This window comes from Pan paniscus, chromosome 6, assembly GCF_029289425.2.
Source record: "Pan paniscus chromosome 6, NHGRI_mPanPan1-v2.0_pri, whole genome shotgun sequence".
In the NCBI taxonomy this organism is placed as follows: Eukaryota; Metazoa; Chordata; class Mammalia; order Primates; family Hominidae; genus Pan; species Pan paniscus.
In genome coordinates this window covers 181,385,630-181,413,315 of record NC_073255.2, presented here as the reverse complement: position 1 = coordinate 181,413,315, position 27,686 = coordinate 181,385,630, and the positions used below count along the sequence as shown (strand labels likewise).

General features: G+C 39.6%; 1 protein-coding gene across 7 annotated transcripts in view; it reads left to right on the top strand.

Moving 5' to 3' along the window:
* The first annotated feature begins 9,019 nt into the window (after positions 1-9,019).
* TPK1 (thiamin pyrophosphokinase 1) overlaps positions 9,020-27,686 on the top strand; it is a 379,683-nt gene continuing 361,016 nt past the window's right edge. For 2 of the 7 annotated variants that reach the window (XM_034965164.3, XM_055115486.2), the window contains exon 1: positions 13,539-13,682. Coding sequence is in view for 4 of the 7 variants with exons in the window: in XM_055115484.2 (XP_054971459.1) it covers positions 14,048-14,090 (43 nt within the window). In the remaining 3 variants the exon portion in view is untranslated. Of the gene's footprint in view, positions 13,478-13,511; positions 13,683-13,767; positions 13,946-14,031; positions 14,091-27,686 lie in introns of those variants that run through there. The other 5 variants (XM_055115484.2, XM_063606409.1, XM_003820515.6 and 2 more) reach the window with 5 other exon arrangements.

Genomic DNA, 27,686 nt, shown 5'->3' with positions numbered 1-27,686 from the left:
GCACTGCATGTGGCAGTCAGCCTTTCTCTTTAAAAAATAATAATAATAATAATAATGTTCAAATTGAGAGCCAAGTCACGAATGCAATCCCATTTACAATAGCAACAAAAACTAAAAATAAAATACCTAGGAATCTATCTAACCAAGGAGGTGAAATATCTTTACAAGGGGAACTATAAAACATTGCTTAAAGAAATCATAGATGACACAAACAAGGATTATGAATTGGACTAATCAATATGATTAAAATGATCATTAAAATGGCCATACTGTCCAAAGCAATCTACAGATTCAGTGCTATTCCTATCAAACTACCAATGTCTTTTCTCACAGAACTAGGAAAAAACTCTTTTAAAATTCATATGGAACCAAAAAAAGAGGCCGAATGGCCAAAGCAACCCTAAGCAAAAAGAACAAATCCAGAGGCATCACATTACCCAACTTCAAACTATACAATAAGGCTACAGTAACCAAAACGGCAGAGTACTGGTAAAAAAGCAGACACGTGGACCAATGGAACAGAATAGAGAACCCAGAAATAAAGCCAATAGCAGTAATCTGATCTTCAACAAAGTTGACAAAAATAAGCAATGGGGAAAGTACTCACTATTCAATACATGGTGCTGGGATAGCTGGCTAGCCATCTGCAAAAGAATGAAACTAGACCCCCACCTCTCACCATTTACAAATTTTTTTTTTTTTTTTTTTTTTTTAGACAGAGTCTTGCTCTGTCATCCAGACTGGAGTGCAGTGGCATGATCTCGGCTCACTGCAAGCTCCGCCTCCCAGGTTCACGCCATGCTCCTGCCTCAGCCTCCCGAGTAGCTGGGACTACAGGTGGCCCGCCACCATGCCCGGTCAATTTTTTGTATTTTTAGTAGAGATGGGGTTTCACCATGTTAGCCAGGATGGTCTCGATCTCCTGACCTCGTGATCTGCCTGCCTTGGCCTCCCAAAGTGCTGGGATTACAGGCGTGAGCCACCACGCCCGGCCACCATTTACAAAATTTAACTCAAGAGGATTAAGATTTAAGTGGAAGACCTCGAACTACAGGAATCCAAAAGAAAACCTAGGAAACACCATTCTGGAGATTGACCTTGGGAATTACTTTATGACTAAATCCTCAAAAGCAATTGCAACAAAAACAAAAATAGACAAATGGGACCTAATTAAACTAAAGAGATTCTGCACAGCAAAAGAAACTTTTAGCAGAGTAATCAGACAGCCTACACAATGGGAGAAGATATTCACAAAATATGCATCTGACAAAGGTCTAATATCCAGAATCCATAAGAAACTTAAACAATTGAAGAAGCAAAAAACAAACTCATTGAAAAAATGGGCAAAAAGTAAGAACAGACACTTCTGAAAAGAAGACATACAAGCAGTCAACAAACATGAAAAAATGCTCCACATCACTAATCATCAGAGAAGTGCAAATCAATCCATACTGGGATGCTATCTCATATTGGGCAGAATAGCTATTATTAAAACGTCAAGAAACAACAGATACTGGTGAGGCTGTGGAGAAAAGAGAACACTTACATACTGTTGGTGAAAATGCAAATTTCTTTAGCCATTGTGGAAAGCAATTTGGAGATTTCTCAAAGAACTTAAAACAGGACAACCATTTGACACAGCAACTCCATCACCAGGTACATATCTAAAAGAAAATAAATTGTTCCACCAAAAGAATTCATGCAATGTTCCTTGCAATACAGTACACGATAGCAAAGACATGGAATCAACCTAGGTGCCCATCAATGGTGGGTTGGATAAAGAAAACATATACATATATGCCATGGAATATGGCACAGCTGTAAAAAAGAATGAAATCATGTTCTTTGTAGCAACATGGATACAGCTGGAGCCCATTATCCTAAGCAGGATATTGGAATTAACACAGGGAAAGAAAAATAAATACTGCACATTCTCACTTATAATTGGGAACTAAACATTGGGTACTCACGGACATAAAGATCGTGAAAATAGACACTTGAGACTACTAAAAGGGGAAGAAGGGAGGTGGGGCAAGGGTTGAAAAACTAACTATTGGATACTACACTCAGTACCTGGGGGATGGGATCAACTGTACCCCAAACCTCAGCATCATGTGATATACCTAGGTAACAAACCTGTACATGTACCCCCTTGAATCTAAAATAAAAGCTGAAATTAAAAAATAACACAAAGGCAAAGATAGGTTAAAAATAAATGGATAGAAAATTATATTCCATGGAAATGCAATATAATCATAAGAAAGGTAGAGTGCTTATATTAGTATTTGACAAAGTAGACTTCTGGAAAAGGAATATTAACAGAGATCTTAAAAAGACATTTTATAATGAAAAAATGGTCAATACATCAGCAAGATTTAGCAATCATAAGTGTGACTATACCTAATCATTATGCATTGCTTAATGATGGAGATAAGTTCTCAGAAATGCATCATTTGGCAATTTTGTAGTTGTGCAAACATCACAGAATGTGCTTACACAAACATAGATGATACAGCCTACTACACACCTAGGTTATGTGGTATAGCCCATTGCTCCTAGGCTGCAAAATGTATAACGTGTTACTGCACTGAATACGCAGGCAACTGTAACACAATGGCAAGTATCTGTGCAACTAAACATATGTGAACATTAAAAGGTATAGTAAAAACATGGTATTATAAACTTACGGGACCACCATCATATATGCTGTCTGTTGCTAACCAAAACATTGTTATGCTGTGCTTGACTGTAGTTTCAAAATAAATGAAGTAACAGCTGATAAAACTAAAAGGAGAAATAGACAAATACACAAGTTTAGTTGGAAAGTTAAACACTACTTTCTTAGTAATTGATATAACAATTAGGGAAAAACTCAGTAGCAATATACGTGACATGAACAATCCTATCATTTAACTTGATATAATAAACATGTACAGAACACTACAGAAAACAACACAATTTTTTTTACAAGTGGAAAATTCACTAAGATAGATTATATGACAGGACATAAAACAAGTCTGTGGAAATATGCAGTGTATGTTCTCAGACAATGGTAGAATAAAACCGAAACTCAACAACAAAAAGATAGCTAGAAAATGCAAAATTATTTGGACATTAAGTATCACCTTCTAAATTGTGCATAAACCAAAGAAAACAAATCATAAATGAAATTAGAAAATATTTGGAACTGAATGATAATCAATGCACAACATATTAAACTTTTGAAATGCTTTAAAATTTCTAGATTTAAATGCTTATATTTGGTGAAAAGAATCTAAAACCAAAAACCTAACCTTCCAACTTAAAAAGCTAAAAAGGAAGAGCAAATCAAATCCAAAACAAGTAGAAGGAAAATATTCAAATTTATAAAGTAGAAAAAAAATTGAAAGGATTAATGAAATTTAAAAAGCATCTCTTCAGAAGATTAATGAAATTTATAAAATTCCAGCTGAATGATAATGATGGATTCTGACAAATGGAATGGCTGTATCAGAGATGCACATTTAAATTAATGATAGATATTATCAAAGTCACTTATCTGAAAAGGATTTTTACCCATTTAGAATACACCGAGGTGTATGAAAACACCACTTTTGCAAGTCCTGTTAGACGTTAGATATTATTAATCTTTTTTATTCTTTAATTAAAATTTTTTATTGTTTTAGTTTTTATTTCCAGTGATGATTAGAGAGTTGAGAATCTTTGATGTATTTATTGGCATTTCGTATTTTTTTTCTTCCATGATCTGATCTTTGTCTTTTTCTTATTGCTTTGCAGAAGCTCTTTTGATGTTCTGGATAGTAGGATTTTGCCTGTTATATATTTATGTGGCATGTATTTCCTTCTTATGTGTTGCATCTCTCTTAATTTTGTTTTATACTCTATAGAAGTTTAAATTTTTTAGTCAAATCTGAGTTGACTTACGAGTTTTGTGATTACTGTGGAAGCTCTTCACTATACAAATTTTCTTAAAAATCTTTTTTCAATAATTGGATTTGACTTTTATATTTAGCTTTTAGAAATGTATCTTGTATGGCATGAAGTAGAAATTGACTTTTGCTCACTTCCATGTATAGATAATTACATCAAGAATATTTATTAAATACACCACTATACTTTTCCCTCTATGGTAAAACGTCACCTTTATCAAAAATTAAATTCCCACATATATTACTTTGTTTCTGACCTCTATTTTGTTCTATCAAGCTATATAACTATTTCTATGCCAATGCTACATAGTTTTAATTATCATGATAATATATGGTTTTCTATACATAGCAGGAAAAAGTTTCCATGAAACATATTTTTGAGACTTTGAAAAGTATTGTATTACATTTATTAGATTTACTTGGGGATTTTTTTTCTTTTTTTTTTTTCGAGATGGAGTCTCGCCCTGTCACCCAGGCTGGCATACAATGGCATGATCTTGGCTCACTGCAACCTCTGCCTCCTGGGTTCAAGCGATTCTCCTGCCTCAGTCTCACGAGTAGCTGGGATTACAGGCGCGTGCCATCATGCCCAGCTAATTTTTTGTATCTTTAGTAGAGACGGGGTTTCACCATGTTGGCCAAGCTGGTCTCGAACTCCTGATCTCGTGATCTGCCTGCCTTGGGCTCCCAAAGTGCTGGGACTACAGGCGTGAGCCACCATGCCTGGTCAGGGATTTTTATTTTATTGTTTCTTTAACATCACAAGTCTTCTCATTTAAGAAAATGGGAAGAGTTTTTATTTATAAAAGCCTTTTTAAAAAGGGACCAATTTATATTATACTTTCTTTTTCTTTTTTTTTAAATTTATTTATTTCTTTTTTTTGAGACAGAGTCTTGCTCTGTTGCCCAGGCTGGGGTGCAGTGGTGTGATCTAGGCTCACTGCAACCTACTCCTCCCGTGTTCAAGCGATTCTTCACCTCAGCCTCCCGAGTAGCTGGGAATACAGGCGCGTAACACCATGCCTGGCTAATTTTTTGTATTTCTAGGATAGACGGGGTTTCACCATGTTAGCCAGGATGGTCTCAATCTCCTGACCTCATGATCCTCCTGCCTCAGTCTCCCAAAGTGCTGGGATTACAGGCATGAGCCACTGCGCCCGGCCTTATACTTTATTTTTCTAATGGTGGGATTCGAAATGTTTTTTAAACTTTTATGTATTTTAGGTTTGGGGTACCTGTGCAGGTTTGTTATACCAGTAAGTTGTGTGTCATGGGGGGTTGGTGTACCGATTATTTCATCACTTGGATAGTAAGCATAGTACCCAATAGGTCGTTTTTCAATCCTCACCCACCTCCACTATCCATCCTCAAGTAGGCACATGTGTCTTTTGTTCTCTTCTTTGGGTCCATATGTACTCAATGCTTAGTTCCCACTTATAAGTGAGAACATGTGATATTTGGTTTTCTGTTCCTGCGTTAATTTGCTGAGGATGATGGCCTCCAGCTGCATCTATGTTGCTGCAAAGTATATGACCTTGTTCTTTTTTTATGGCTTCATAGTATTCCGTGACATATATGTACCACACTTTCTTTATCCAGTCTACCACTGATGGGCATTTAGGTTGATTCATGTCTTTGCTATTGTTAATAGTGCTGTGATGACCATATATGAGCATGTGTCTTTATGGTAGAATGATTTCTTTTCCTTTGGGTATATACTTTTGTAAGCTTTGCAAACTTCTAAAATCTATTGATTGAAATATACGTAATCATCAAGATTGCCGTAAATTAGGTGAGGTTTTTAAGTGAATTTATTATAGCATTCATTTTGTTTTTGTTTTTTGTTTTTGAGATGGAGTCTCATTCTGTGGCCCAGGCTGGAGTGCAGTGGCACAACCTCGGCTCACTGCTACCTCTGCCTCCTGGGTTCAAGCAATTCTCTCGCCTCAGCCTCCCAAGTAGCTGGGATTACAGGCACCCACCGCCCCACCCGGCTAATTTTTGTATTTTTAGTAGAGATGGGGTTTCACCATGTTGTTCAGGCTGGTCTCGAACTTCTGACCTCAGGTGATCTGCCAGCCTTGGCCTCCCAAAGTGCTAGGATTACAGGCGTGAGCCACCACACCTGACCATATAGTATTCATTTTAAATTTATTTTCCTCCCCTTTAACTAGTTTTGTCTTCCCCCATCTTAGTAAATGAAACTACTACATGCTTTGTTGCAAAAGCTAAAAATTTAGGAGTCAAATCTCTCATACCGTATATTTAATGCATAACCAAAATGTCAATTCTGGTCCCAAAATATTTTCCAAATCTTTTCACTCTGTTCACTCTAGATCAATTTGCCATCATTTGTTAATAGATGTATCAATTAGGACAAAGGGTGAGTATCATATAACCAACTCTTGCCCCCTCGCCCCTCAGAAAAACCCAACTAAATAAGAGTGGTTTAAACAAGATAGAACTTTCACAAACAGAAGAGTGGTTTAACAAACAAGAAAGGAGTTTGTTCTCTTCATTACTGAGGGCCAGGTTGCTGACTCCTAAAACAAGGATGCTTTCTATTATGCCAGTGACTTCCAGCCTGTAGGATGTTGATGCCTGGGAGTTCACAGAGTGATTACCAGGTGTCCCCAAAGTTTTATGTACTAAATATTATCCATAGATTAAATAAATGGTAGTATTGATTTAGTTTATATTTATTCTATGATATAGTAGACATTGCTGTGTGATACGTAGACCTTATGGTGGCTAATGAATCCTTCACAAATTTATATATATATATATATTCAAGTCACAATTTGTTTTAAGCAAAAGTATAGTGTGAAACTTTCAGGAAGCTTCTAACATTGCCTGAGCCCTGTACTGAAAAACAGTGATGACTGAGAAATTCCTTCACCCTTTTGTTTCCTGAAACCCATCCCTAGCCCCGCCTTTTGTGTTCCAGGAATGAATTACCTCAGAGAACTACCCTTTCTCACATGAGGTAGATAAGACTCTGTGTCTCTTTCTCCTGGCTTCTGTAATACTCTCAGATGACTCCTTTGTTTTTGCCTGACCTGTTGAGAAGGTCAGTCAGGAACGCTCCAAGACCCCGTTGTTGGTCTCATAAATGATTTAGCAGAGATTAGAACAGTTTGTCTGTTTGAAACTAGCCAAACACAGACATAAACATTTCCTGTTCCGCCAACTGACCGGGACTTCCCCTGATTGCAAAATAACCCCAAATGGCAATCGCCCCACGTCTACTCCTTCCTATAAAAGTCTAAGAAGGGCTGGGCACAGTGGCTCATGCCTGTAACCTCAGTGCTTTGGCAGGTGGAGATGAGAGGATTGCTTGAGGGCATGAGATCAAGAGGAGCCTGGCCAACATAGCAAGGCCCTGTCTCTACAAAAAAAAAAAAAAGAGCCAGGTGTGGTGGCATGCACCTATAATTCGAGCTACTCAGGAGGCTGAGGCAGGAAGATGGCTTGAGCCCAGGAATTTGAGGCTGCAGTGAACTCGGATCATGCCACCGCAGACCAGCCTGGGAGGCAGAGTGAGATGCTGTTTCTATGCTAAAAACAAACAAACAAACAAACAAAAAGATCTAAAGGAAAATCACACTGCCAAGACACTCCGACATTAGGGCCTAGGGTGTTCTGCTTATTGCAATAGCCTGAATAAAGCCATCTCCTTAATTGTCAAGATCACGCCACTGCACTCCAGCCTGGAGACCCTGTCATTAAAAAAAAAAAAAAATTAAAAAAAAATATAATATTGTTCCAAACAATGCTATAATAAAAGTGCTTTGCAGTGAAATAAGTTTTGAAAATACTGCACACTATCACCAATGTCATTTGGGGTTTATAGCACATTATTCACTTTTAAACATCTTCTGAGGAACGCAAGTAAAGAAGCTGCTTAGGCTAGGTGCAGTGGCCCATGCCTATAATCCCAGCACTTTGGGATTACAGTACCCAGGTGGGTGGAGTGCTTGAGCTCACGATCTGAGGCCAGCTGGGCAACATGGTGAAACCCTGTCTCTACAAAAAATACAAAAATGATCTGGGTGTGGTAGTGCACACCTGTAGTCCCAGCTACTCAGGAGGCTGAGGTGGGAGGATCACTTGAGCCTGGACAGCAGTGGTTGCAGCGAGCCAAGATCGTGCCACTGCACTCTAGCCTGGGCAACTACAGGATAGTGTTAAGGTACTGTGATTCTCCTGCCTCAGCCTACCGAGTAGCTGGGATTACAGGTGCACACCACCACACCCATCTAATTTTTTGTATTTTTAGTAGAGACAGGGTTTCACTATGTTGGCCAGACTGGTCTTGAACTCCTGACCTCATGATCCGCCCTCCTCGGCCTCCCACAGTGCTGGGATTACAGACGTGAGCCACCGCGCCCAGCCCTAAAATAATTTTTTTATTTTTTGAGACGGAATCTCGCTCTGTCGCCCAGGCTGGAGTGCAGTGGTGCAATCTCAGCTCACTGCAAGCTCCGCCTCCTGGGTTCACGCCATTCTCCTGCCTCAGCCTCCTGAGTAGCTGGGACTACAGGGGCCTGCCACCACGCCTGGCTAATTTTTTTGTATTTTTAGTAGAGACGGAGTTTCACTGTGTTAGCCAGGATGGTCTCGATCTCCTGACCTTGTGATCCACCTGCCTCAGCCTCCCAAAATGCTGGGATTTCAGGTGTGAGCCACCGTGCCCGGCCACCCTAAGGTAATTTTTATATGCACTAGGAAACCCCAAAATTTGTGCAGCTTACTTAATTGTGATATCTGGAATCAAACCCACAGTATTTCCAAGGCATGGCTGTATTAAAAAGAATGAGCTAGATAAATATGGCATCATGTGGAAAAATGTCCACAACAGAGTAAATTTTGTAAATGTAAATGGTAGAATAGTCTCACTTCTGTTTTTGATTATTCATAAAAAATGGATTTGGAAAGTCATAGAAACTGAATTGTTAAAATGACCTCTGATAAAAAGGGGTGTAGTAGGTAGGAGCCAGTAGGGTGAGAGTGATATCAATTTTTATTTTATGTACTTTTTTTATTACATTAATACATATTTTTTCAATAAGTATATTAAAGAAGTTTAAGATGTTTATAAAGATGTATATTAAAAGAAATTTAATGAGCAATTATTGTTAACCTTTAGTATATTTGGGGCTTCCAAGGAAAGCAGAATAAATATAAGCATGCGTGCATACATACATACATGGAACAATTTTCAGGGGAGAGGTTCCAGATCTTCAAACAAATTTTCAGTTGATTCTATGATCCCAAAACGGTTAATACTGATGGTAAACAGGTCCACAGTATGACTCCACAAAGTAGGAAGGAACTCCAAGTAGTAAGTTACATAGTTTTCTCCAGGATACAAAGAAGGCTCTTCTGTCTTCCTCACCAAATATTCTGTGGCTCTACCCTCATTTTCTTGTACTGGTGGTGTTCAAAATATATGGCATATTGTCCAGGTGTGGCGGCTCACACCTGTAATCTCACCACTTTGGGAGGCATGGGTGGATTTCTTGAGGCCAGGAGTTTGAGACCAGCCTGGCCAACATGGTGAAACCCCATCTCTACTAAAATTACAAAAGTTAGCCAGGCATGTTGGCACACATCTGTAGTCCCAGCTACTCAGGAGGCTGAGGCATGAGAATCACTGGAACCCAAGAGGCAGAGGTTGCCGTGAGCAAAGATCATGAGATTGCAGCAATTCAGTTCCATCTTCAGGCGCCACTTCTAATTCTAGTTCTCTTGCTATTTCTACCACATCTGCAGTTATTTCCTCCACTGAAGTCTTGAGCCTCTCAAAGTCAGCCATGAGGATTGGAATCAACTTCTTCCAAACTTCTATTAATTTTGATATTTTGACCTCCTCCCATGAATCATGAATGTTCTTAATGGTATCTAGAATGGCAAATTCTTTCTAGAAGGTTTCCAATGTACTGTACCCAGATCCATCAGAGGAATCACTATCTATGGCACCACAGCATTACAAAATGTGTTTTTTAAATGATAAGACTTGAAAGTAGAAATCACTCCTTGATCCATGGTCTGCAGAATGGATGTGTTAGCAGGCATGAAATCATTAATCTCCATCAGAGTTTTTGGGTGACCAGGTGCACTATTAATGAACAGTAATATTTGTAAAGGATTTTTTTTTTTTCTGAGCAGTAAAATAGTGGGTTTAAAATATTCAGTAAACCATGCTGTAAACAGATGTGTTGCCATTCAGGCTTCGTTGTTCCATTTCTAGATACAGGCAGAGTAGATTTAGAATAATTCTTTTTTTTTTTTTTTTTTTTTGAGACGGAGTCTCTCTCTGTCACCTAGGCTGGAGTGCAGGCCCAATTTCAGCTCACTAGAACCTCCACCTCCCAGGTTGAAGCGATTCTCCTGCCTCAGCCTCCTGAGTAGCTGAGATTACAGGCACCTGCCACTATGCCCAGCTAAATTTTGTATTTTTAGTAGAGACAGGGGTTCATCATGTTGGTCAGGCTGGTCTCGAACTCCTGACCTCGTGATCTGCATGAGCCACCGTGCCTGGCCAGATTTAGCATAATTCTTAAGGGCCCTAGGATTTTCAAAATGGTAAACAAGCACTGGCTCCAACTGACAACCACCAGCTACATCAGGCCTTAACAAGTGAGTCAGCCTGGCCTTTGAAGCTTTGAAGCCAAGTATTGACTTTTCCTCTCTAGCTATCAAAGTCTTAGATGTCATCTTCTTCCAATAGAAGGTTGTTTCATCTCCATGAAAAATGGCCACCTTCATCAATGATCTTAGCTAGATTTTCTGGTCAACTTGCTACAGCTTCTTCATCAGTACTTGCAACTTCACCTTGCTCTTTTATGTTATGGAGATGGCTTCTTTCCTTAAACCACATGAACCTCTGCTATCTTCAAACTTTTCTTCTGCAGTTTACTCATTTCTCCCAGACTTTAAGAGAATTCAGAATCAGGGCCTTGCTCTGGATCTGGCTTTGGTTCAAGGAAATGTTGTGGCTGACTGGATCTTCTACACGGACCACTCAAACTTTCTTCCTAGCAATAAGGCTGTTTATCTTTCTTATCATTCATGTGTTTGTTGTGGAGTAGCACTTTCAATTTTCTTAAAGAACTTTTGCTTTGCATTCACAACTTGGCTAACTGATACAAAAAGCCTAGCTTTCTTTTGACAAAACTTTCTCACTAATCTTGATCATTTCTAGCTTTTGATTTAAAGTGAGACACATGCAGTTCTTCCTTTCACTTAAACACTTAGAGGCCATTGTAGGAATATAAAATGGCCTAATTTCAATACTGTCGTGTCTTAGGGAATAGGTAGGCCCACAGGGAGAGAGAAACAGGAGAATGTACTGGTCCTGGGGCAGTAAGAAACACACAACATTGTTCTATTAAGTTTGCCATCTTATAAGGGCATGGCTGGTGGCACCCCAAAACAATGACAAGAGTAACATTAAGAATCACTGATCACAGATTGTAATAAATATATTAACGGAAATATTTGAAGTATTGTGAAAATTACCAAAATATGACGCAGAGACACGAAGCAGGTACATGCTTTTGGAAAAATGTTGCAGATAGACCTGCTTGATGCAGGCTTGCCACAAACTTTCAATTTGTAAAAGCGGTATCTGTAAAGCACAATAAAGCTAAACACAATAAAAGGAGGTATACCTGTAATTCCTGGTATGAAGTACCATAATTCTCCATTTTTTTCCCATTATTTGTTAATTTATTTCACATTTACTGAACTTATCTTGGTGAGACACACTGTGTGGCTGGAGAAATAGCAGGGAAGGAAATAGACAAGGCTCCTGCCCTTAGAGAGCTAGCTCTCTAGTAGGGGGAGACAAATCATTAACAAGTAAACTGTGCTAGAGTGAGGATTCAAAGGCCAACAACTAAATTTTGGTCCTTGTTTTCCTGGAGCCTACATTTTAGGGTAATTAAATAAAATATAAAAGACCTCAACACTGACTGGAACATAATAATTGATCAGTAAGTGTAAATTTTTATTACTGCTTAAAAAATTGGTTACAATCTGCCATTGAATTCATTGTTCAAGATTTCGTTCTGAATACTGGTGATGTGTTTTTGCCATTTGACTACCTTCTATAATTTGCCTTGCCTGTTTATATCCTTGGTCATGATTTTTCTGGTTTGCCTTTTACTAATGGACATGTAGTTCTGAGGCAGGAGAATAGGGTCTGGAGGCAGGGAATGTAAGGCCGATTCATGCTGACTTCCTGGAACTAAATCAAATTGCAATACTTCAGCAACGACAGGAAACATCCTCTCCATTTACACAGGGCTTATATCCAGTAAATGACTTTGAAATTTACTTCATCCTCTTCATTTACATAGGGCATATGCCAAGTAACCAATGGAAACCTCTAGCCGGCATTTAAACCCCAGAACATTCTCTAACGGCACTCTTGAGCCCCTATCCTCGGGCGCTCCCAACCTATGGGGTGTACTTTCATCTTCAATAAATCTCTGTTTTTGCTTCATTCTTTCCTTGCTTTGTGCGTTTTGTCCAATTCTTTGTTCAAGACGCCAAGAACCTGGACACATCAACTGGTAACAGCTCTTCATAGGATAAACACATGGCAACCACTTGTCTATTACATGTGCAGATAGTTTCCTTGTACCCCAATTGTCTTTTAGGTTCATTAAGGTCATATTTAAACATGGACTTTTGAAATTTGTTGTAGCTAAACCCGTATATAAGCATTTAGGCTTCCTCCTTCTTTGGGTCTTTTCTTGTGGACTCCCATGCACATAGCTGTAAGCTTTTCCCCTGTTAAACTGTCTTATGTCAATTTAACCTCTTAGGCCCAGGTGGAAACCTTAAGAGGGTAGAGGGAGATTAGGTTCGCTCAGTATTGGAAAAGCCTGTATTGCAACAGTGACGCTCTGCAGCTGCAGATAGGTGGCTTAAAGTTTCTTCCAACAAAAAAATTCTGTTTCCACAAAGCAAAGGAAGGAAAGCTCTTAACGGAGTGTTCCCTAAAGAAAGCTTTTTTTTTCTTTGAGATGGAGTCTCGCTTTGTCGCCCAGACTGGAGTGCACTGGTGTGATCTTGGCTCACTGCAACCTCCGGCCTCCCGGGTTCAAGCGATTCTCCTGCCTCGGCCTCCCGAGTAGCTGGGACTACAGGCGCGCGCCACCATGCCCGGCTAATTTTTTGTATTTTTAGTAGAGACGAGGTTTCACCATGCTGGCCAGGCTGGTCTCGAACTCCTGACCTCATGATCCGTCCGCCTCGGCCTCCCAAACTGCTGGGATTACAGGCGTGAGTCACCGCACCCGGCCAGGAAGGAAAGCTTTTAACCCGACGGCTCAGGGAGGACACCGGTAGCAGGACTAGAAGCAGCACAGTGGAAAGTAAGTTTGGCTCGGAAGCTAGGTCAAGCATGGGTGATAGGGAATTCGCCACTTAGTTTGAAGCAAATGGCCTCCTTGCTAAAGCTGAGTGCAGAGGGCCCGGCAGCAGTACTACAGCTAGCAGAACCAGCCCAGAAAACGAAGCCTTGGAGACTTGAGGTGGGTAGTGCCGGACGCAGAGCACAGGGCGCGGCTCCCACTTGCCTCCGGCTCCCGGAAGCGGGCGGGGCCACCTCGCGTCCCGGGGGCTAAAACCTGCGAGCGAGGACCGCGCGCCAAGGCTCCTCAGCCGAGCGCCGAGCGGTCGATCGCCGTAGCTCCCGCAGCCTGCGCTCTCCAGTCTGTGGTTCCTACCAGCCATTGTGTAAGTGCGACTGCTGCCGGGCGCGCGGGCCGCGGAAGGGGGCGGCCGCCTCTCGCTCCCCAGGTTCCCGGATGGTGATGGGTTCGCGGAGAGAGGCGGCAGGGGCAACCCCTCGGACCTCATAGCGGCCCGCGCGGCCGGTCTCCGGGGGCCCCCGCCCGCGGCGGCGCTGTAGGCGAGCCGTGGCGGGTCCCCAGCGCCGGGTGCTGCGCCGCAGCTCAGCTGGCTCCTGGGTCCCGGAGCGCGCCGCTGCCGAGTGCCAGGTTCAGGCGGCTCCCGTGCTGTTGGTTCTGCGCGATGTTTAATTAAAACTGAGAGTCTAACTTCACTTTTTTTTTTTTTAATGCAGAGGCCAATAATCCGTTATGGAGCATGCCTTTACCCCGTTGGAGCCCCTGCTTTCCACTGGTACTGTATTTCTTTCCACGGTTTAGTGTCACTGACGTGCCCCTCCCCAGCGACGGGAACAGGTCGAAAGGACGGGGCTCTAGAGCCAGCGTGACTTCCAGCCTGGGTTCTGTCCCTGATTTCCTAGCTCTGTACCGCTAAGCATATCAGCCTCTCGCCGGTCTCATTTTCCTCATCTGAAAAATGAGCTTACGTATCAGTCCTTGCTGTGAGGACGAAATGACAAGATATAGTGTGTGTAGTCCGTCTGGAGCCCAGTAAGCGCTTCCCGGCTGTTGCGCCTCCACCAACAGCGCGAACAAATCTGGAACATAGCGGAACATTAGACATTGCAGGCATTAAGGACGGTCATCGTTGCCTGACCGTGATGCATTGTTAATCCATTGAAAGTGCCCCGAGCTTATCTAATAAAAGATTGGCAAATGATTATATCAAGTGTTTTAAATCTATATAACACTCAGGATATTTTATTCTTCTAAGATTTGAAATTACTGTGTAACCGAGTGCAGGCTGGGCTGCTCGCTGCTTGCAGAGCCAATCAACAAGGACGAAGGGCCCGGAAAGGAAAGTGACTACTTTCCAAAGCTAGCAATGGGGAAGTAGTCCAAGCTTCTGCCTTAACGAAACCATTTCAAATTTGGACAAAATGTAAGAGCTTATAAAGGGGCGCTTGGTATTGGGGCTCGGGGGCCCCAGTCTACGTGACTTGCTCATATATTTATCTTGGGTTTTTGCCTCATCTGGTGAATAGGCTGGCGCCTGAGTATAACTGGGTTGCAAATTAACTGCAGCCTTGAAGTAATCTCCAGGTGGAGGAGAATTCAGTGGTCGCCTGAATTGTTTCAAGATTAGTCTCTGGAACTTCAGACGAACACATAATTAGATAAGGGAAACGTTGTGTAAGGGTGTTCGTTGGGGGAAAGAAGGAGAGCAAAGACTATTATCTCATTGTTAAAGGTAAGACAAGGCATCGCACAGGAAAGAGAAAAACTTTTGAAAATAAGACATTCAGGTACTTCACATGGAAATAGATGGAATGAATGAGTTTATGAGGCAGGTTGTTAGCATTCATTCTTGTGTAATAATTGACTACTGTGTGATAATTTGGTAATGTTAAAGTATTTTCAATTAACTATTAGTTTTTATTTTCTCATATATAACTTTCATAAATTTAAACAGAAAGTATAATTGTTTAAATGTTTACATTTGTTTTCTGTCAACATGAATTCATGGGTCTTGTTTAGGGCATTGAGTTTAACTTGTACGTTTTTCCACATGCTGGGAATAGTAGGTGACATTGACTCCTTACTCCCAAGTCATGTTTTTGTTTGTGACAGGGTCTTGCTTTGTCGCCCTGGCTGGAGTGCAGTGGTGCCATCATGGCTCACTGCAGCCTCGACCTCCCATGCTCAAGCGATCCTCCCACCTTAACCTCTGGAGTAGCTAGGACTACAGGTGTGCACTACCCCACCTGGCTAATTTTTAAATTTTTTGTGGAGAAGGGGTCTCCCTGTGTTGCCCAGGCTGGTCTTAAACTCCTGGGCTCAAGTGATCCCATTCTCCTGCCTCAGTCTCCCAAAGTGCTGGGATTATGGGTATGAACTACCACGCCCAGTTATGCTAAAAGCTTTATATACATGTTTATGTCTTATTCTACAGGTGAAGAAAAACAGTTACATAACTAGAGTCTTAACCCCTTTATTATTTTAGTAGATTAAAAGGTTGAGTGTTTATTACTTTAAACAGCTTTTCAAAAGTTAAAAAAAAAAAAAAAAAGGCCAGGCACGGTGGCTCAGGCCTGTAATCCCAGCATTTTGGGAGGCTGAGGCAGGAGGATCACCTGAGGTCAGGAATTCTGAGACCAGCCTGGCCAACATGGTGAAACCCTGTCTCTACTAAAAATAGTCTCTACTAAAATTAGTTGGTTGTGGCGGCACACGCCTGTAATCCCAGCTACTTGGGAGGCTGAGGTAAGAGAATTGTAGGAGAATTGCTTGAACCTGGGAGGTGGAGGTTGTAAAGAGCTGAGATAGCACCATTGCACTCCAGCCTGGGAGACAGAGAGAGACTCCATCCTCCATCTCAAAACAAAAACAAAAACAAAAACAATCCAAAAAAAAAAAAAACCCCAAAAGGCATTGGGAAGCACATTTTGCATATTTCCTAGTTCTCGTTTATCCAGTATTACCAGGACAAACAGCATTTTCTAGAGTAAACATTTGATTTGGGTGAAATGTTGACTTTCAGATTTGTTACTGAAACCTAAGAGCATTACTGTCTGAAGATTTCTAATGGTTTCTAGGTTAAAAGACATATATCAGGGATACTGACTGCTGCATAATAAAGATTGTATTGAGGAACTATAATATCTGGGTTTAAATCCTAGCTTTGCCACTTAATAGTTATTTGACCTTGTACTTCCATTTCTTCATCTGTAAAATAGGAATACATCATAGGGTTATGTGTATAAATGAATTAGTACAAATCAAGCACTTAGCTTCAGTAGCTATAAGCTGTTCAGCAGTAAGTTTGAGGGGAAAGCGAAAAGGCAGTTGAATCTCAGGGTGGATGCTGAGATGGAAAAGGAGGGAGCTGATAGCTCTGCCCCTTTGTTTTTAATAGAGGCTTAGTGGAGAAGGCCTTGACTGCTTAAGTCAGGACATGTGTAAGTTCCACACTGGAGCAAGGCCCGTAGGGAAATGGTGATATATGAAGTACAGATCCAGGGAACAGAATCCAGTGCCTGCCCCCTTGGGTGGTTCTCACAGTTACCTCCTGTTGTTCCTATGGGTAAAACTGTGTAGGATTCTTGTCTTATCTCTAGTTTTGACCTTGAAACAAGGATTTGGGCAAGTTTGTGATTACTCTGGATATGTATAAGGTGTTTAACAACAGAACTATTACTATAAGGGCCAGTGTAATGCCGGATCTTTTACAGTAATTCAGTAAATTTTTGAGGTTAATTTTTTATTGGAGGGATTCCCTTTATCAAACAGATTCAGTGTTTAATACTCACCTGGCAGAGAAGTTTTTTATGATACCAGCTTCTGTGAATTTGATTTGTTGGTATGATTTATCTGTAATGCTTATTAAGATTTAGTATAGTGGACAATCCAACAATAAAGGTAGTTCTCTACAGATTAAGAAGTTGCTAAGAAAAGTTTTGTGGACCAAAATACTTACCCTCTGGGATGATCACTAGCCCAGGGAAAGATGGAATTCTTTTTAAAATTCTTTTTTTTTTGTAACTAAGTGCTCATTATTTAAGAAAAAACAACTATCTGCCCTAGAATGTGAAAGTTTCCTGTACTCCCTTTTCCAGAAATAATTATTATTTCTCATACTTTAAACAAAATGTGTTCATATTATAAATTGTTTTGTAAATTACTGTTTGGGGGCAGTGAGTTAAAATACATAAATATTTGTTACTACAAACATCACATGTGCTCTTTGTTCATTTTTTTTCCAAACTAAAAAATGTGTCCTAGTTACCGGACATTATCAATCTAAAAATTTATGTGTTCTTTTAAATTTTGTGTGTATGAATAAAACAAAAATAGGCCTATTGAATACCCTTTTCTGCAACTGTTTTCACCTACTACTTTCTTATGTCTATGTGCATAGATATCCCAACTGTTTGTTTTTTTAATGGACAGTAATGGACTGAAATTCACTGGTCATTCTTTTTTTTTCTTTTTTTTAGAGACAGGGTCTTGCTCTGTTGCCCGGGCTCGAATGCAGTGGTGTGATCATTGCTCACTGTAACCTCTGACTCCTGGGCTCAAGCAGTCCTCCTGCCTTGGCCTCCCAAAGTGTTGGGATTACAGCCATGAGCCGCTGTGCCTGGCCGCACTAGTCTTTTTTTTTTTTTTTTTTTCCCTGAGACAGAGTCTCGCTCTGTCCCCTAGGCTGGAGTGCAGTGGTGCAATCTCAGCTTACTGCATCCTCTGCCTCCTGGCTTCTCCTGCCTCAGGCTCCCAAGTTGCTGGGATTACAGGCGCCTGCCACTGCGCCTGGCTAATTTTTCTAGTTTTAGTAGATACGGGGTTTCACCATGTTGGCCAGGCTGGTCTCGAACTCCTGACCTCAGGTGATCCACCAGCCTCGGTCTCCCAAAGTGCTGGGATTATAGGCGTGAACCACTGCGCCCAGCCTGGCCTCACTAGTCTTAATAGACATTTATGTTACTTCCAATTTGTACTGTTACAGTCTACAATGCATATTTTTGATCATACTATTTTTCATATTTATGTGAATATTTTAGTAGTGTAAATTTGTAGAAATGCAGTTGCCAGGCCAGAGGGTATGTCTGTATTTCTGGTTATCAAGGGGATCTATCAGCTAACTGGTGTATACTCTTTAGTACTAGGTGCTGAGGGGGTTACAAAATTGAAAGAAGTGGTCCCTTCTATCTAGGAGTTTATGGTCTAATTGAGTGTCAAGAACAAAACATAAGATTCCAGTGAGATGCTGAATTATGTATTGTAGAACCCACATAGGAACTGTAGACACGGGGAAGAGAGGCAGGCTGGAGTCAGCAGATAAATCATGGGGTGAGTCAGACATCAGCTGGGGCTGCAAAAGAGCACTGGATTTAAATGGAGAGAAGCACAGGGAGGTTTCTAGAAGAGCATTGCAAGTGATGGGCCATCCTAGAGAGAGAGCTCAGTGTTGCATCTGGACGTGAAAATGGACACGGTGGTGAGAGAGAGATAGTGTGACTAGGTTGGAGAGTGCTCATGAGGGTTTGGAAGAATGTGGTTGAACAGTGAGGGTAGAATCAGGTTGTGGAGGGAGAGACATTTATTGCAGAGAAAGATAGTTTTTGAAAGTTTCTGTGTCTTCTGCCTTTGGAACATTCTATACAAAGCAGCTTTTTATAAACAGTAATCCCCCCATATCCTAGAGTGATATATTCTAAGAACTCCACTGCAGCGAGTCAGCCAACTTTTTTTGGCGCCAGGAACTGGTTTTGTATTAGACAGTTTTTCTATGGACCAGTGGAGGGGTGGGTGGTGGTGGTTTCAGGATGACTCAAGCCATTACATTTATTGTCCACTTTATTTCTATTATTGCATTGTAATATATAATGTATATAGGTATTTATTATTACATGTAATATATACAGTGACAGATCATCAGGCATTAGATTCTCATAAGGAGTGTGCAACCTAGATCCTTTGCATGTGCAGTCCACAATAGGCTTTGGGGTCATGTGAGAATCTAATGCCCTGCTGATCTGACAGGAGGTGGAGCTCAGCTTCACTCCTTCCTGCCCTACCGTGTGGGTGGGTTCGTAACTGGCCACAGACAGTCTAATCTACAGATGATTTAAAGTATACAGGAGGGTGTGTGTAGGTTATATACAGATAAGGGGAACTACTGTACTTTAAAACTCATTTAGTTGTGTCATTGATGTCATGGTTCTGATTTGCCAACCAACTATAGGTTAAAGTCCTTATCTTGAAGGCAGTTTTCAAGCATACAATATATTGTTTATTAACTATAGTCACTGTGATGGTACAATCACCTCTTTGCACCTAAGGTAAACTCACATACCCACTATTGCCTTATAGGAACATTTGTTCTTGCTTCAGTATTTTCCCTTAGCTCATGCTAAATTTGCCACATAGAATGATCTTTGCCAGTCCTTAGAATTATTATTCTTAAATTTTAGCCATTCTGGTGGGTGTATAGAGATGTCTCTATGATTTTTGTCATTTTCCTTATGACAGATTTCTCATAATGTGTTTATTGACTTTTGCTCGTCTTAAGTGTTTATGGCTCTTACTCATTGTTTCAATTAGGTTATCTTTCCTTTTTTATAAAAACGTATTTTAGGAGTTTTTTTTTTTAATATATTCTGGTTGCAGTTCTTTACATTGTGATTTTCTCATTATTAAAATAGGGAGAATGCCACTTTCCAAGGAGAGTTGTGAAAATTAAACAATATGTGTAAAGCATGTAATGGTGACATGTAAGAATTCAAGCATTTTAAGTATTTTTTGTCTTTTTAAACTTTTCATCTGAAGGGTTTTTATTTTTAAATTAATACAGAATATTTAACCGGTAAGGGTGTACTTTTGCTGTTTGAGGCCTTGTAAACTAGGTGCCTTTTCAGCATAGTCTTAGACATCTAAACTTTTTGCTTTGTTCTTCAGTGCCTGTGATCATTTCAGTTTTTATCATGAAGATTTATGTTCAGAAATTAATATGCTTTAAACTTTTTTAAAAAAAGTAAAGTTGATTTACTTGAAACACTTTATAGCCAAAATAAAGGTAGTCAAATCTCAGAACAGTTATTTGCCATGTACTTATTTCACAAACTTTTAAGACACAGCAGTTACAGAGGTTTTAATTTCCAGTTTACTAAGAATACTGATCTTTTTATTTTTATTTTTTCAACTTTTTTGAGGCATGATTGACAAATAAAAGTGCTATAGTTAGCCAGGTGTGGCGGCTCTCACCTATATTCCCAGCACCCATCTGGGAGAGGCCCACCTCTCTGACTTCACTGTACTGTATTTATCTCTTTAAAGATCCTGTCTGCAAATACAGCCATATTCTGAGGTTCTGGGGGTTAGGACTTCAATTTATGAATTTGGTGGGAGTGGGGGGGTGGGTGGGCACAATTTAGCTCATAACAAATAGGGTATGTCAATTAGCTTTTCAGCTGTAAACTAAAAAAAAAATTGACTGGGTCCATATTTCAGTATTACCATGATTTCCAAAAACGAGGTTTTAACATGTAATTCTAATAGCATAGAGCTAGTATATGAATCAGAGAGTCAATTTTGGTCTTATTTAGTTTCTGTTTTCTACTTATATACAAAGGTTTCTCTGTTCATTCCTGTTTATCCATTATGGGCCACACATCTAATAGATGTTGTAGGAAAATAAAAAGGGTTGACAAATCTTACTGTGAAAGATTTCAGTACATAACAGGCTGTTTAGTACAACACAATGGAAATGTAATTTCGTATGTTATATAATTCAAAATTTTCTAATAGTCTCATTAAAAAGGTTATAAATTTTAATTTTAAGTTTGTCTTATTTAATCTAAAATTATATTATTTTGACGTGGTCAATAGAAATCACTACTAATGCTATAGTTTACGTTTTTTGCACAGAATCTTCAAACTCAAGTGTGTAGTTTACGTATCTGGCACATCTCAATTCAGATGATAATTTTTCATTAGACATACTTGATGTATGTTTAATTTGTGGTAATTTGTCAAATGTTTTGTTTTTATTTGTATTAGCAAGGAGTACGTCGTAGCCTTGTAAGTTTGGAAAGAACTTCATAGGCAAGGAAAAGAATATTTCTTTTCCAAAGAAAGCCTTGGAAATAGATACTAGAGATAGAACTGGACTAAAACCTAGGTTTTCTGGTTATCTATTTCCCCTAAAATTATAATGACTTTTGTTCTTGTTGTTTAAAGCAGTATTCTTGCTTTAAAACCTAGAAAACTTTCAGGGTTATTGTTGTTGATTGGTTTTTTAAGACACTTTCATCTGGTATGGTAAAGAAATCTCTGACTAAAGCTGCTGTGTAAGGATTAGCCTTATCTGCTGCTTAAGGATTGTGATATTTTTGTTATCAAGGGCTAAGATAGTGGAAGATACGAATTTGTGAATTCCAGAGTTTCAAGGATCTTATGGTACTCTCCTACCCAATCAGAAATCCTCCTACGTAGCTCTCAAATCTCTGGAATGTTTCCAGGACACTCACTGTGTTGACTGTTCATGCTTTTCTTGGCGTATAACTTATAATTGTTGGAATTCTTCTTTTTTATTTCTTTCAACCTATTTCTAATTTACTGAGACTTGCTGTTAACTACCCTTTACTTATTTTTTATTACTTACTGCATTTGGTATAGTTTAACTTTTCTTCGTATTTTGTTTTATTTTCATATTTGCCTTAATATTTGCTGTCCTTTTTTTTTTTTTTTTTTTGAGATGGTGTCTTGCTCTGTCGCCCAGGCTGGAGTGCAGTGGCGTGATCTCAGCTCACTGCAACCTCCACCTCCCGGGTTCATGCCACTCTCCTGCCTCAGCCTCGCGAGTAGCTGGGACCGCAGGCGCCCGCCACCACGCCTGGCTAAGTTTTTGTATTTTTAGTAGAGACATGGGGTTTCACCGTGTCAGCCAGGATCGTCTTGATTTCCTGACCTCATGATCCGCCCGCCTCGGCCTCCCAAAGTGTTGGGATTACAGGCCCGAGCCCAGCCTTTGCTGTACTTTTAATTAGATTAGTTATACTTGATGACAACATTTTGATTCATCCTTGTTGTCAGTGAGCAAATTGTTTTTCTTGCCTTAAATAAGATCTCATTAACTTTATAAGCTATCTTTTCCACATCATCTAGACAATCAATTTCCTTTGATTCAGTGGTATTTAGTCTTATGGCACCTGCCCCCCCATCTTTCCATATTAGCATTTTAATAGTTCCATGCTTTTAGAAACTAAAACTTCTAAAGTGAGTTTAAAAATAATTTTAAATCTTTAAAAAATTATCTAAATTTTTATTTTGTAGCATTATTAGAAAAAATGGTTTTTTTAGATGAAAAAATTGAAAATATCAAGTTAGCCTGTGGGGTAGTTTTAATATTCACAATGATAAAATATTACGGCATAATTACACCAAAAAAATCTGTGGGTATTGACACATTAACACGAGATGTCTTTGAGGTTTTCTAGGAAAACGAGGTGAATTTGTGCATTAACTTCCCATCAAATACATTTTATTTTTTTTTGTTGCTGTTGGTAAAATGCATCTGAAAGTTATTCTTTGTAGGTGGCAAACAAATGCTGCAACAAATGGATGTTATTCTGAGTATTTCTGTGTCTTTGTCACACCATTGTCTTTGAAGGTATTCATTTTTCACAGTGGAATAGTTTCTTTTGTTTTTATGAGTTCCAGTAAATTTAAGCTTTTGATTTACTCATAGGTCATGTGTAAGGTTTTGGCTTGCCAGCCCAATTGCTGCCAAAAAACCTTTTTTTCTTTTTTCAAAATAGGAAAACTGTTCTAGAAAAAGTTTCTTCCTAATCCAAATACACATGCTCTGAGTGAATCCTTTGGATGGGTAGGAGACCTTTGAAACCTTTACTGTTCCTGGTGTGTGTCTTCCTTAGTAATCCTCTGAGATAGCCATCTGGTTTTTATGCTGGAACATGTTCAGATAGCTCAGTCTTTTTGAGAAAACATGTAGCATTATTGGACAGACAACTGATGACTAAAATACGTATTTTTAAAAAGCTGAAGTTTACCCTTAGCTCTCTATTTTCCACCTTAAATAGCATAGAAGATCTTTACTTGTTTTCTACCTAATTACCCTTCAAATACTGAAAAATCTTAATCAGATCATAGCCATTTGTTGAACAATTATTTGAGTGCCTGCCTGCTGTGTACTGGGAACCATTCTAGGCATGGGAAGACATATCAACAATTTTCTTTTCATGTAATGCTTTCCAGCCTATCCCAATATAGGTATCAGTTACCTACTTTTGGAAAATCAGATGTCCTTGTCAAGAATGCTTACTGGGACCTGTTTTCATTATTTTATTTTATTTTATTTTGGAGATGGAGTCTTGCTCTGTTGCTCAGGCTGGAGTGCAGTGACAATCTTGGCTCACAGCAACCTCTGTCTCCCAGGTTCTATCCATCCTCCTGCCTCATCCTCCTGAGTAGCTGGGGCTACAGGCGCGTGCCACCACGCCTGGCTAATTTTTGTATTTTTAGTAGAGACGGGGTTTCACCATGTTGGCCAGGGTTCTCTTGAACTCTTGACCTCAGGTGATCTGCCCGCCTTGGCCTCCCAAAGTGCTGGGATTACAGGTGTACCACCATGCTTGGCCTGTTTTGTTATCTTAAATTGCAGCTTCTGTAGGATATTGAGAATCCTGAACAGGAAGGTCTTGATAAATCATCAGGGGAAACAATCAGTGCTTTGAGATTAAAGAAGAAATGAAAAGAGGAAGCGGGAGCAGGAAAATGGAAGGTCGCACAGTTGAATACCTTGTTTAAGTTTATAAATTTCTTTGTATGGTGCTCTAAAACCTTGTTACTTAAATTGAAATTCTCAGGCCAATAGCATTGGCATGCCTCAGTGCCTGTAAGAAAAGCAGAATCTCAGGCCCCACTTCCGACTGACTGAATAAATATCTGCATTTTAACGAGACCCTCGGTCAGCCTTAATGCTCCTTAAAATGTGAAAGTCACTACCCAAGAGGAATAGCAACTTTCTTTTAAAATAATTAAAAACACCCTCCATCACATTTCATGATAACATTTATCATTATCTAGAACTTCTTTTCAATGACTAATATCCAGTGGTTTTCTTTTGAGCTTTATTGTTGTCTGTGAAAATGTAGAGTGTGATGAGGCATTCAGGACACATACCCAGTGGCAGAGGATGGCTCACCTGAGTGCGATGAGGTGATACCTTTTTCCACACCAGCAACATCTGAGGTGCATATCCACTTTTTTGGCCCTTGGTCTGCCTTTCAAAATGTCTACATGTAATGCTGATATTTTATCAATGTAGTTGGTTAAGATATAACTTCAGGCTTTTCTCATATATAATTTTGTTTTGGTGTTTTATTGAGTTTGGGGGAAGTAAATCTAAAATTTTCATTTGGAATTATTGGCCAAAAATTACTATATTATGAGATATATACACTCTATAAAGTTTGGGTGTTAAAATCACACAAACAATTTTCTTTTGGAAAATCGTTAACCAGAGAGATGTTTGTAAGTTATGCTTCTTCAGGCATTTCAATTCCTGAGTATCCCTTTACAAATGAGACATCTGTGACTGAATACATTCTTATAGTTATGGCTTAAAGCCAAAGAAAGTAGTCACACGATCACATTCTTTTCTCTGGATGATATCATCCTATTAAATAAGCCCATGCTTTTGATTTTAGGGAATGATAGTTGAAGAGTTCTGAAGTTTGAAGTCAGTAAAGCTGTTTCTGACCTCACTTTTTTTTTTTTTTGGTGAATCTCGCATCTGAATTGGTTACTGTAAGTCAATATATCAAAGCTTTTTGAAAATGGAATTAAAATGGCCTCTTTGTGAAAAATACTTGTTAATACTTGTAATTATGGTTTCATTTCTATAGAGGAAACATATGTTTTCAGGCTGTTTAACATTTTATTTATTGAGCCACCTTTGTCTGTTATGCATGTAGCATCATACTAAATCCATGCAATTGAAATACATGGTCCAAGTTTCCATAGAGATTATAGCCTAGTAGGGCAAATGGATAAGCAAGTGAGACATTAGAGTACAATGTGGTAAGAGACATGTAAGGGCAACCTTGGATCACACAGGAAGGATTTGGGTGTTTATTGAAGGCGTCTGGAAAGAAGAAATATTTAAGGTGGTAAATTAACTTGTTTTAAATTTTTTATTTTTGTGATTAACACTGAGATATTTATGTACCTTAGTCCACTTCTGATTGTATGTTGAGTGTGTATTTCTGGGAGTAGAATTAAATAATCAAAGTTATGAGCCTCTAGGGTTTCCAGTACATGTTGCTAGGTGGCTTTCCAGAAAGGCTGTAGTAGGTTATGTGGCAGTATCAGCATATTAGTGTGTCCCTTTCAATATGTCCTTGCTGGCAGTGGATGCTTTGCAATTCTGGATGGAAATATTCATGGATTATAGCTGATCCTGCTTTTTCACTCCCACATCGTGATTTTTGTGGTACTCTTGGTAGTACTGCCCATAATCTAAGGTGGGAAAGGTTGTCCAAGACTTGAAAATGATCAGAAAAGATTACTAGGAGTCTTTTCAGTGGAACGCTGGGCTTGTTTAGTGGATTCTGAAGTGACTAGATACAGGGTGTATACCTTTCACTTTTTTTTTGATTAGGCAATTTTGCAATGCTGTAGGGATAGAAGTTAACTAATAGTCATGCAAACGATTCTACATGGAGTCTTACTCTGTCATCCAGACTGGAGTGCAGTGGCACAATCTTGGCTCACTGCAACCTCTGCCACCTGGATTTAAGCAATTCTCCTGCCTCAGCCTCCCGAGTAGCTGGGATTACAGGCGCCTGCCACTGCTCCGAGCTAATTTTTGTATTTTTGGTAGAGACGGGATTTCACCATCTTGGCCAGGCTGGTTTTAAACTCCTGACCTCATGATCCACCCGCCTCGGCTTCCCAAAGTGCTGGGATTACAGGCGTGAGCCACCGCGCCCGACCATGATTCTTATCTATAATAATGCAAATGAATTTTGTCCAGTGGGATACAATTGATTTCCACCCTGAAGAAATATCCCCAGATATTATGTTTCATTGCTCTATGGTAGACATTACTAAACTTTCAGTTTTAGTCTTCAGTGTCTCAGTAATTTTTTCATGGGGCCACCAGCACCAAATACCTAATAGTAACTTCTACCAAGTAATTGGGTCCAAAAAACCTGTTAGTAGTTCATACAGTGTCCCTGTTAGTTCAGTGAGGCACCCTGAATGCTTTGCCACTCAGCTTGGAAACCCTTCTTATAATAGATTCACCATTGATTTCAGTAATACTCCACCTACACACACACACACACACACACACACACACTCAAGTTTGTACTAATAATCTCATTAATTGATGAGCTGAATAATATCTTTGGCATGTGTTCCTTTTATATTTGCATGAAGGTCATGATTCTAAACCTTTTGGAAATTACACTTTAAGCACTAAATTCTCCTTAGTTTGTTGTTAATTTAAAAGGTGAGTAAATAGGTCATCTTAACTTTCTTGGAAGTCAGTTTCCTTATCTGTAAATGACCTGTCATAGACTATGAGAATTAAAAGTGAAAATGCACCTGTAAAAGCATAGCATGCAGCCTTTGAGGACAATGTGCAAAGTGGGCAGGTCACACATACCTTGGAGCTTGTGGGATTCCTCAGGTGCTCATCCCACGGAAAGGACTTAGGCTAGGCTGGCCTGTGCTGCAGGGTGCCCTGTAATCACTCCAGGAGAGGAATCTCAACTGCTGCCCTCCCACCCCCACAAAAGTTCCACATATTTGCTGGAACCTCCAGGTGACTGTAATACTGTGTGTCTGCGAACTTCCAGGTTACTAGAGTGGGGAGCTTGTGTTGCTAAACAGCTAATTTCAGCCTATTCTTGCGTTGTTAACTCTGACCTGCTGAACTAGCTCCTTGAAAAATCCAGAAATTGGGGAAGAGGAGGAGGTGAAATGAACTCCAGGACCATCTGCATTTGTATTTATGGTCCCTCACTTTTGTTTTTTAAAAAAGCGAAATGTATCCAGTAGTCATAACTTTACATTTAGACAGCAATTATATAGTTTTGTCATTTTAATTTCCATATGCTTGATCTCCATGTGCTAAGTATTACCTTCTAACTACAGAAATGACTTTATTTCCCCAAACCAGTGAGTGTTGGAGTCAACTCTAAAAATATTGTCCTCTCCTTCAAATTTTAAACTTCTAAAATTATAACTAAAATTTGGAAATAGAATAGAATATATTTAGGCTTGATGAGATATCCAAGGAATGGAAAGTAAAAGAAGCTGGCCTAAACTGAAGTACAAGGCTAGGAATGTTTACATAGGAACA